The sequence below is a fragment of the Carassius auratus genome, chromosome 18, assembly GCF_003368295.1.
Source record: "Carassius auratus strain Wakin chromosome 18, ASM336829v1, whole genome shotgun sequence".
Lineage (NCBI taxonomy): Eukaryota > Metazoa > Chordata > Actinopteri > Cypriniformes > Cyprinidae > Carassius > Carassius auratus.
In genome coordinates, this window is record NC_039260.1 from 19,304,390 (window position 1) to 19,317,125 (window position 12,736).

At 36.2% G+C, this 12,736-nt stretch overlaps 1 protein-coding gene across 1 annotated transcript in view; it reads right to left on the reverse strand.

Annotated features, from left to right (window-relative positions):
• LOC113118616 (rho GTPase-activating protein 42-like) overlaps nucleotides 1-11,289 on the reverse strand; it is a 110,328-nt gene extending 99,039 nt beyond the window's left edge. Inside the window, exon 1 of the mRNA XM_026287921.1 lies at nucleotides 10,925-11,289. Coding sequence (XP_026143706.1) covers nucleotides 10,925-11,078 — 154 coding nt within the window. The 5' untranslated portion in view covers nucleotides 11,079-11,289. The remainder of the gene's footprint in view (nucleotides 1-10,924) is intronic.
• Nucleotides 11,290-12,736: the final 1,447 nt, after the last annotated feature.

Here is a 12,736-nt window from a genome sequence, read left to right on the forward strand (position 1 = left end):
AAAGTTAAAGTATTTGCAGAAGTAGTCGCACACTTTGCTGCTACAGCATTCACCTTTTTCAGGTATCTGTAGGGCAGAAAGAGAGACAGAGAAAGAATAAGCATGTGTATTAATAATATCACCATGTATCATTACTCATGTCATCATTAGAATTAGAATTATAATAAACAGGGATCTCCTACATAGGCAAAAATGATATATATATATAATTTTTATTATTATTTGTCAAGCAATGGGTATGACATATTACCTACTTATGTTTAACCATATTATTACAACATTTTCCTGTTATGTCTGTAAAGCTGCTTTGAAACAATCTGTAAAAAAAAAAAAAAAAAGAAAAGAAAAAAGCGCGTGTTCAGCTCATATTTATTTACATGTCCTCTCTGGTTTAATCATTTCTGACGCACCTACTGTAGTTACTGTAACTACACTATATTTGCTCTCACAGACACATTCACAACGGACCCGTATATCTTCTCCTCTTCTCTTTGTGCAGGGAAGCGACGCGCACGCATCGAGTTAAAAACATCTCAACTTTTCAGAATGCCGCAAGCGCACCGCGGGTCATGTGACAAGAACTAACCAATCAGCTTCATCCTTTCCCGTAACAACGTTGAAAACTGAGCCAAGATGAAGGAACAGCTGTTCATAGCTGTATATGGATTGCCATTTTGAAATAAATTTAGTAGCAGAGCTACTGCGAGCGATTTTTAGTGCTGCAAATCCATGTATCCTTTGCTGAAATATCGCCGTCCTCATGAAGAGAGCACGTCATGGTTGCTTAGCAAAGGCAGACGCCTCAGGAGCGCTTCTGCCCGACCGCTTTGGAGAAGGAAAAAGCGGCGTGCCTAGCGTTTTCCACGCGTTTTTAGGCGCGATATGTGAACGGCCCCTTACGCGGTCATTATGTGGGAAACACTGCAGATATATTTAGAATAAGATAAACGCTAAAGTTATAATTTGACCTCTTATTAACGTTAGCGCTCTTCCACTGATAAACATGGTATTAGCTTTGTGGCTAATCTAATATAGCAATGCATTAGCGGCTGTAAGTGTTGTTACAGAATATTTAGAAGTGATAATGATAGGACCATTAGCTAGAACTACCACACCGTTTTTATATACAGTGTATGAACTAAATCATCTCACATGACGAACGACAGACTTACCGTCAAAACAGTACATCTCTGTGGCTTGGCTGATCGCTTTCTTCTATAGTGGAGTTGCAGACTCTCTGCAACTGCGGAGCTCCCTCTGGTGGGCAAACTATGCAACACTCATAACATGAGTGAAGCATAAGACTCTGTTTTTTCATGTTTCATCGGCCGTTATAAACGCCGATGCCGATTTAAATGCAATAAGCTCATATCGGCCGATAATATCGGCCGGCCGATATATCGGTCGGGCTCTAATTGTGATATAAAATATTTTTATCTTGCAATTGTGACTTTATATCTCGCAACTCTGACTTTTTTCCCCTGCAATTCTGAGTTTATATTTCACAATTTTGACATTGTAACTAGCTAATGTGAGTTAATATCATGCAATTCTGAGAAAAAAGTCAGAATTGTGAGTTTATATCTCACAGCTCTGACTTTATTTCTCAGATCCGTATTTAAAATATTATAAAAAGTATTTTATCTCGCAATTGTGACTTTATAACTCACAACTTGCAAATTTATATTAATTCTGTGAAAGAAAGTCAGAATTGTGAGATAAAAAGCAATAACCCTTTTTTTAATTCAGTGGCAATAAAGGGCTTCCATATGGAATCAAAATTTTAATTTGACAACAAGTATCCAATTCCTGACTTTAAGTATCCAAATCCGGAATTGGAATCGATTTTCCATTCCTAACCCTAGTAATATTATAATAAGATCTACTCATGAGGGGTGGCAAAAAAACAACAAAATGACGGTTATTCTTGTTCATGTTTTCTGCATTGGTAGATGCACAGGGGACCTTATTATAGCATTTTAATGTGAAAAAAGTCATGATCTGTCATGTTATGTATATTTTTTATGATATGCCACCTGAATTTTCAGCCTGATTACTCAGTGTCACATGATGATTTAAAAATTATTCCAATATGTTGATTTTCTGCTCAAGCAACATTTCTTATCTTTGGTACTGTGAAAACCCTTTAAGCTTTGTGCACAGACAACAATGTTGTTTTCACAGATCTGCGAAAAAGACAAAAAATGCTGTATTATGCATGTCAGGCCAGTAGATGGCGATGTCACTTAGCAAAGAAACACTAAATGCCTACGCACATTCGTATTACTATAGATTGAATATGTAATACATACGGGCAGTTCGTTTTTTTACGGTGATAAAGGTTTTATTTGCATTTTCACTAAGGTTGCATTTTCAGGCCCCCTGAATGCCGTTGTCTTGTAAATGAATGTCTAAAATGTATATAAGGTTCTTCAGTTGAAAACTGCGTCATGTTAACCCTTTTTGTGCCTTAGGTAACAACAACAAACCTGCAGCAAATAAGTTATATTGTATCCCAGTATCTGTAGCGAGCATAACAAAAACAACATAATCTGTTGACACACCATCCAGGTATGTTCATTTAGCTACACAAGAGATGTTAAATGATGTTATAGTCAATAAAGAGTGTTTCTCTGATCCAGAACTCCAGGTCATAATAGGCAACAGCTCTTGGGAGTGAATCTATAAAGGTCAAAGCCTTATTCACGCTGACATTGTTATAGATGGAATGGCTGGTGAAACATTTTCTAACACAGTGGAAACTGTGTATCTTGGTTCTTAGAGCCTTGAAGAATTAGAACCTTACACTGTGTAAATAACTCCCAACAAACCAATCTTTGTTCAGATTAATTAGCCTCTCAGCATCCTGAGTCCTACTGACAGAACTAACACAGACATAGGCACACACTTGCAGTACTGTCGGTGAGAAAAGTTATCAGTGTGGGAGGAAAGGACAAGTCTACCCAACATTGTTTACAGCGCATTTCCTGTGGCAAAGCCCCTGGAGCATTGCACTTACTCACATAAACCCACACTACTCCCAGAAGACTAGTGAAATCCAAACAGAGACCTTACTAATGCAGGGATAGAGGAAGAGAAATGCTTTTTCAAATTTAGTGCACTGGCGGCTTGTTCTTTGCAAGAGCGGGGTGAGCACGAATGTCGCTTATCAATCCTCGGATCAATCCTATGAACAATGTGGACTTATATGTGTTTTTTTATGTCTGCAATGTTGCTCCTAATTTTCTTAAACTACAGTAAAAATTTACAAAAATAATTAACAGTTCCAAATTACATTCTTATCATATTTAGTTTACATGACAACAATTGTACTAAAAATTGAAATTGAAACTGAAAACTGTTATTTGCGTTTTTGAAAAGGTTTTTTTTTCCGCATGCCAGGCCAGTAGTTGGCAATAGTACATGTCTATGCACATTTTGCATTTATATAGACTGAACATGCTGTACATTTGCGCATGACATCATCATTTTCACAAATTTGCATTGTCATAGTTTACTTATAGAAAATAATGGTCTATTTTCAAAAACTAGCAAATTGCAAATTCATTCTATTTGTGCTAAATCGTACATAATTTACGAGTTGCACAATGTACGTAATTTACGAGTTGGTCATTTGTACGAATGACCTACATCTAACCCCGCCCCATACCTAAATCGTACAAATTAGGTGAACAAATTCGTACAAATTAGTGACCTCGTAAAATAAATACAAATTGGTTGTAAGATAGCATTGCTAGTTTTTCAAAACAAAGATGTGGGAAGTGTAATAGAAAAAAATGCAAGGTCTCAAAGCCCATTTTTTAACAAGTTTAATTCATTTTTTACTTTATTTTTAGTGTTGTGCTTTGGATCAGTAGTTCCCAATCCTGGTCCTGAAGAACTGCCAGACTCATCAGCTCAAACACACTCATCAGCTCATTATTAAAGACTCCAAGACCTCAAATGTGTGTGTCAGATATGAGAGACATCAAAAACGTGCAGTGTTGGGGGTTCTCCAGGATTACGATTGGAACCACAGTTTCAGAAAAGATGCACAACAGGAAAACATGCTAGATGACAAATACATCGGTCTAGAGCTAATTTACATAGAAAAAGAATTAAAAAATAGTGCACTGGGATGGAAAAACACGTTCTTTGTGAATCAGCCCTTACTCATGAGTGCTTAGTTCTGACCTTTAATATAAGCGCTTTTATATTTATACATTTATATTTCTGCTTTTAAAACCAGCTTAGAATTGATGGTAGGTCTAAAGGCATACATTAAAAAAAAATGTGCTTTTCATTTCTCCCATAGTGTATAATGTATATTAAAGTAAAGGTTCTGAAAGCATCAAAGGACATCCTATAATAGTTTGCCATAGCTTTACAATAGTAACAATAAATGCGCTATTTTATTATATGATATGATCAATATCATATTTTTAAACATGACGGTTTCATTATAAACATGGTGATTATCTTTAAGGTGGACACCCAAATTAATATGATATTTACCATCTGAATCTTACCTCGTAATGTCAACAAACGTAAAAGTCAACCAGCGGTTTTTATCATGTTAATTATTAATAAGTGCTTCAGTTGTTTTAATTACCTTGCACAAAACTGAAAAACATTAAGAAGACCTATGTCTTAAAATATAGTGAATAATCTTATCAATTGCTAGGTTAATATACAAAATGTATTAAAAGCATTATATCAAATTAGCATAATTATAGGTGTGACCTTTGTTATTATTAACAGCTGTAATTACTGCCAATGAGTCATTTAAATTTGCTGATATTTTAGCATGTAAACATTTAGAAGGCTGACTGACCAAATCATTGTTAAAAATATGTTATAATGCTGCAAGCTTGAGTATTGCGCTGGATTTATACATTTTTCGAGTTGTACAAAGCCTTCAGAGTGCCGTGACCTGTAATCTCCATTGTACATGCATTACCGAAAGCAATTTTTCTGAGAACAAGTAAACATTATTTTCTATGGTAATCGGCAATCTCACAGACTACAAATGGATCTCAACTAACCTAGACATTCACATTCCTTTACCACAGGGGTCAGCAACCTTGGCACACTGAGGGATAATAACTGCACGCGAGCAATACCGAAAGATATGTTTTTCATTTAAATAAAGTATGAACCTTCATACCAATGTACATTTTGAGCTATGTTATTTGTACATTATTCCTCAAAGTCAACCAGTCTGTTTTAGTAAACGTCAGGAACTATAAACTAGAATATTCACCTGTGCTAGTTAACAGATCACAAGACCAATGCACGCAGTCAGAAAACACACATTGAAAAAAATCACCAGTCGGTACAAATTTAGGCTCCAATGTAAAATACTTCTTCCTAAATATTTCACTCAGAGATGAGGAGCAATTGTATAGCAGTTACACAGACATCATTATTGTAATGTGGACTGAAATCTGACCCTGTCATCCTTCTTACTCAGTGCTGAAGATCACTAATCACCTTCTTAAGGCAAAGGGCCTTTTGATCAGGCAGCACCTCTGACCCATTACGGCGGTAAGTAGTCTCTTCAGCTTGAGCTCCCCTTAATTACCTTGACAGACTCTCTGCTGCAGAATTAGATGGGACTAATCATGTTTGCAGAAGAGCCGTAGATCGTTTCAAACTTCCATTGGTGGGTGAGAAACTCTGAAGCAGAGCTAGACTGGTTTGTAATATATCAGCTGCAATGTATGATGGCTAGCTCCTATGAACAATTCTTGTTTGGATTCACATGTGAACTGATTAAACACTAACAATTAAATGAACAGCATGCATTAATCAAGTAAACCGCAGATGTGGTTGTAGATTTGGGTATATGGATGTAAAGACACCAAAGTTAACAGTCTACAAACTAATCTCTAAAAAAATAACAATCACAATTGCGACTGTTTTGCAAAAACAAAAACTACCCAGGAACAGTGTCTCATATGAAACTTATGCCACAGAGTATTTGTATGTATTTTATGTAAAATGTGATTGTACTATACATACATTTACCTACATTTGCATAGACACTAAAACATACCGTATTCATGTATTGACAATTTGACACCATCTGCAAAAATAATTTACACGTAAACAACTTTTGAGATGAACATTTACAAATTCTAATTTAATCTATGAATATCTTTTGATTGCTTTTGATTGCATTTCTTAAAAAAAAATACTCAGTTGGTACGTTTACTTTATTTGAAATTATAACATTTCATTCTGTTCTGTGACTTCTGGTGCCAGATTATATTATTTTAAACAAGTCTACTTTAAAACTTCAAAATGAATCAAATTTCTGACATCATTTATCCAAGTCTTATGCTGCTATTAAAAAATGACCCCAAAATTTTTTTTCTTTTTAATTGTGCATTGTAATACAAATATTCAGAATTCATTTTATTAATTCAAATATGAAAAATGGTTGTACTTAAGTTTGGGGATAGAGTTAGATTTATAATATATAACAAGTAACTATATTCATACACCCATATTGTACATTTCAACCCATTAAGTACTTGTAAATGTAAAAAAGGGAACAACTGTATATTTTCAATTACATTGTAATTTTCTTGCTTAAAAAAAGTAAAAATCAAATCATTATTTGTGTCTCAGTCAAAGAAGGGGAAAATATGGTTAAGAAGCATAAAGAATGCATTGTATTTAATGGTGGGCCGTTATCGGCATTAACGTGCTGCGTTAATGTGAGACTCTTATCGTGCGATAAAAAAAGTATCGCCGTTAATCTATTCTCAAAGTTGGGTTGGGAGCTGGGTCTATACTAAGCAAGCTATGATGACTTTCACCTTGATATTTTATATAACCGACTGGCTGAGGCCAGCCTGAAAAGATGCTCAGGACAGTTGACGGGCCACTGCTGCACATCGTCACGAAAGCTTATCTTTTTCACATGTTTTAAGCCTTACCGCTTGTCGATATAAACATTAAAGCATCCAAACACAAGACGCGGAAAAGCTGAACAGAGTAGCTGGTTTCTCCCGCGCTGTGTTCGGTGCAGAGAGAGAGAGAGAGAGAGAGAGAGAGACGCGTATCACGGACAGCGAAACTGAACCGAGCTCTCTTCTGTGAAGTTCTCCTCGAAGTCCCTCCTGCACCTCAACGAACAAATACAAATCGCAGTTTGAACAAACAAAAATATGTGAAAGAGCCCAATTCAGTACTCGCGGTGTTCTGGTGTTCAGGGCTCACGCAGAGAAAGGTGTCTCAAAACACTTGAACATCGAATTTTTGCTCATGTGCCGACAAATACATACAAATTATGTCAAAATATCCACCTTGGAAATTATGCTCGAAAAAACTGTCAGTTATTTCTTAAGTGAAAGTAAACAGTTGAGGAAAAAAATGGGATGTGTATTATATTGGATGCGTTCATCGTCTCTTAAAGTGACCGCGCCTAATTTAGCTGCTGGCTGCTGTAATGTTAATCCAAGAAAATGAAAATGAAAATCACTCACCGCTCTTGACTGAATTACTTTGTTGTTTTAACAGTCAAACCAAAAATTATTCAGACACCAGATATAATTGTTGGTATATATAGCAAAACGTAAGAAATGTTGAAGGTGTCTGAATAAATGTAGGTTTGATTGTATATTTCATTTTTACATTGAAGACTATCCAGTGCTATTTTACATTTAATTATTTAGTTTCTGTACCTTCACACCTACAAACTTGAAAAAAACTTAAACATTGTGTAAATAGCACAATTAAATAAAAATAAATGAACATACAAATTAAACAATTACAAACAGGGCCCACTGGTACAACTTTCACCGGGTTTCCGCTGACCCCAGATATGGCCCTGCTCACGCCTGTTTCACACATAATCCGTCTGCAACGCGTATGCAGTCTGTGTGCGTTACATATGTGGTGCAGCAACTGGAATCCGTTAACATGGGTGCATAAAAAGATATGCAGCACATACGCACTGCAGACGGAGTATGTGTGAAACAGGCGTAAGATTGTTTGCAGCTTGTGCAATGTGGAATTAATTTACAGCTTTTTCAAGCACTTTGTGATTGCATTTTGGAAACAGGAGATGAGCCCCTTTTCTAATGCACCACCTAGTTTGATAAACCCCTTCTCAAAGACTTATGGTTTGTCAATTTTATTTGGGTAACACACATATTCTGAATGCCTTCGGCAGAATTCGAATGAGCCATTTTAATCTAGATTAATTTCAAGATCACAGTGAGATTAATCTAGATTTAAAAAATTAATCTATGCCCACCGCTAATTGTATTACATTAAGAAAAAGCTAGAGAAATTTACCACCCCATATTCTAACCAAGTCACTATGTGCCGCCGTTAACCACAGGATTATGTGAACTTTCCAAAAACATGCACCCCACTGAAGCATTGAATGAAGTGAACAAAATCCCACTGCCGCCCGGTGACACATCAGTGTGAAAGACACAGTGTTATTCATTTGGGTTCATATGAATGGAGAGAAGTATAAAAGCGCCTCTGAATAATAACGGAAAATGCTAGTTTTAAAAGTTTCCTGCTGGGCAGATAGCAAGGTTAAATACCTTTTAGGACAATTAGTCTTTGTACAATTTTTGAAACTGATATTTTTTTATGTATTAAACTGCAAGGTAGGCTTGTCTGTGTGCCACACAAAGTAAGCTAAAAGACACAATAATGTTAGGAGTATCAATGAAAGTAACTTTAATAGACAAGTAACTTAAATGTAATAGTTCACCTGATAGTGAAAATCATGTCATTCACTCACCTTCATGCTTTTGCAAACCCTTATGACTTTTCTCATGGAACACAAAAGGGTAGATTTTTAATACTTCTTATTTGCTCTTTTCCATGCAGCTGAATTATGAATGATTACTTTCTCCAGTGAAACATGGATAAGAGAAATTAGCACAGATCAAGTGCCATTCACAAGCAAAAACAGTATGTACAGTACACTATGTCAATGGATTTTGATGTGAGAAGACAACAGGTGATGGCTTTTTCACTGGAGGATGCATTATTATGGTTTATGGACTAATATTTTGGCCAAAAGCAAGTGCATTCACAGCTGAGGATTCATTGGTGAGCAAGTAACGGAATGCTTTCTGAACAGATTTTTTCTCCAAATCTGTTCATATGAAGAAACAAACTCATCTACAGTTATCATATGGCTTCAGAAGAATTGGAATATAATCTACAAGTCACACTGACCACTTATATTACTTCTATGGCATTTTTGTGTCCCTTTTTAAGTTTTAAAACTGTCACAGTAAAATTAGAAAGCACAGCCTTCAGAACTGAAAAAAGAAACAAAGTCAGTCAAGTTTTGAAAGACATGGGTCATTAAATGATAAAAGAATTCTCATTGTTGGGTTAATTATTTCTTTAACAAACTTTAAACAGTTCTCCCATTGTCTGCTGTTACAGTATTTTAGAGCTAATGTGGCATTCACTAAAAACAAGTTATCTTTTGTTTCTATGTCTGAAGGTCAGCGGTGCCACATAATATTGAAAGCCTCAATTACACACACACACACACACACACAAAAGAAGCCACAGCATTTCCACGGCCTTGGCATGGGAATCAGATAATCCAGGGGGCAACCTTGAGGGGGGTTCATACTGTATTTACCCACAATCTACATTCATGCATTATGTAGACAAATACTAGCTGAAAAAGCATGCATGGATGCAAGCACAGCTGCATATTTCAAGAATGTACTGTAAATACCAGCACAATCTCACGGCTGTTCCTATTATACGTTTTGGCAAATTGGGTGGCTGATTTGTTTGAATGCGTTTGATCTACTTTCATCCTAGTTATGATTTAGGGGTGAGGTTAGTGGACCTGCTTAATTTCTTTCAAAATCGATTCACATTGTAAGAAATCACTATGCTTTTCCATGAAATCAGGTTGGAAATATACCATCTGAGCACCACTGGCATCCTGTATAGGCTACTAGACAGGTCTAAAAAATTTACCTGCATTTCACCATGATCCTTTTTTTCAAGAAAAGCACTGATCAGTTAATAAACCAAAGGCCTCTACTGACAGACTACACTGAGAAACACAACAGTCTCAATGTATCTGTAACCCTGATCAGTAAACTATCCGCCATTTGGAACTTCAGATAAACAATGAGAAGATACTATCTCACAAACATACTGAAATAGTAATGATGACATTTCACAATGTATCTTCTTTTTTGTCTCTCTACCCGGACCAGAAAAAAAAATGGTATTGTTATAGTTATCTTATTACATAACTGGATATATATTAACTTATCAGAAAGGAAATTTATAATGAAATGGAAGGGAGGATATTCAATAACAGGGTTAAGCCAAATATTATGTTTTAAAATAATTAAAATATCTTTGTTCGTATATATATATATATATATATATATATATATATATATATATATATATATATATATATATAATGTGTATATATATATATATAATTTTATTTTTATTTTTATTTTTTTTTGATACAGCACAGAAATATCAATGAGGTCAGGCTAAAATTATGTGATTAAAAACAGCTACATGTGGATTGTTAGTAATTTTATCAATGAGTTTGTGTCTTTTTTTATTAAAAAAAATTGGACATCTGTTTATGGAAATATGATTTATAGTATTTCTAATACAAGGTCTGCATGTTTTATTATTGCTATTAGTGATCACAGGGGAGAATAAACAAACTCGGATATTTCTTATTCATCACGTCGGCTGTGTCTAAAATCCTAGTGAGACGCATACCTAGACTCCATTGTTGAGCATCCCACGCGCACTCCCGCCTATACTGACCACACGTTTTCTAAGTAGACAGCACACTAGGTATTGAGTTCCAGCCCACATGAACAGTGATATTAGGGATGCGGGTGTTATTGATGTGTGTTGATGTGTTGGTACTCACTCTTGAGCGCGCAGATCAGCTGGTGTCCATCAGTAATCAGCTCTTTGATGAACGTGTTTGTTCGGTCCAGCTCGATCTCGTGACATTTGAGTCTCTCTCTAAAGTCCGGACTGTCCACAAAAGAGTCACTAAACTCTAGAGTCGGCAACCCCATAATCAGACTTAAAATAATGTCCCACAAAACAACGCAACTCGGTATTTCCTCAGAAACACTTGCTCATCTTAATCATCCTTAATCACGCTCAAAGGCGGAAAGTGTCGCTCTCTTGCAAAGACTCGTGCGAAAGTTTCTCTTCACTTCCGCGCGCTGAACTTTCATCAAGCCAAACTTCTGCAGCAGCCAGTCTGGGATCGTGAGACTCCTGCTGGCTATATTAGATAACACCCGTAAACCTGCTGTATGGTTTCACTAGTCAACGTTCGTTAATAAGGTAAGTTGCTCACAAAAATCTCCGCTCTTTATTTTTCCTGGGATAAGTCACATTGGGCTCCTTGGAGTGTATTGTTTTTACCCGAAGAAGAAGGAGGCCAAGGATTAATACACCTTCGAAGCAGAACAGCAGCTTTTCGTTTACAGTTTTTGCAAAGACTATCTATCTAGTCAACATTTGAAGTCATTATTTCACTCAGTTTTACTCCGTAGGCCTACAGGTTTCAGAATTGAAGCTAAAATATACATCTAGTGCAATAACCACATGAACAATAATAAGAATAATTTTAATAATAAATAGCCTACCAGTTCCATTAAAATAAAGATAATATTTCCACAAATCTAAAAACATTAATGTGTACACAAAAATAGAAATATCTTTTTTTTTTTTCATGTTCTGATGAACTGATAACTAATAAGTAAATATCATTATTTGTATTTGGGGTTGGCATTTACTACACATAGCCGTAATTCACTGACAATCTACACAAAATCAATGTTAAAATCGCAGGTGATTCTTTGTCGATTTTGAAAGCGATTTTGTGTTAGTTGTCGGTAGACTACGGCTCTGTGTAGTAACTGCCACTCCACCTTAACCAGTGTTGCCAAGTCTGTGATTGTTTTTCATGTCCGCGGCTCAAGCAACCCAAATACCAATAACGTGATATTTAGCCCAAAAAATTAGAATTTTACCAAGGCAACCCTGCCAAAAACGTATATTTTAACCCCGGGAAGCAATTTTTATCGGGGAACCTCCTGGAAACGCGATTGGGCTAGTTTTGGACTAGTTTTGAGAAGCAACTGGGCAGGATTTGTTGTGAAAACCTGACAACCCTGATCTGGACGCACGTGCTGGAGATATACTTCTAATTACAGGAGCATCTTTACTGATGAGATGTGCATGAAAATCGCATTTGATTTTTTTTGAACAGCCCTACTAATAAGATTATAGCCTTATTCATAAAATGTATGGTGACTAGATTTTGGGACAAGAGGGCCAATAAGTTGTGGCCAGGGGCATCGTGCACTGTTGACTGTTGGTGTAGACATGCGGACATGTCCTTCTCAGATCTACAGCCATGGATGATGGTGTTCATAGATGCCTTACAGGTAATAAAAATATCCCAGGTCATGTAAAAACACAAAGAGTGCAGATTTACTCAACAAAGTGAACAGTGACTCACTTTTTTCTCAGAGAGAGAGAGAGATACAAAGCAACATATCAGAAAGCTCGCTTTGACAATATCTTGTACAGCCTGAAGGGTCATACAGCAGTGTGCATCTATCTGTGTGTGACATCAGGAAAGCTTCTGGATATCTGATGACCTGCGGCGGTTCTCAAGGTCTGATGAAACATGGCTAGATGTATGTGGCTACAATAA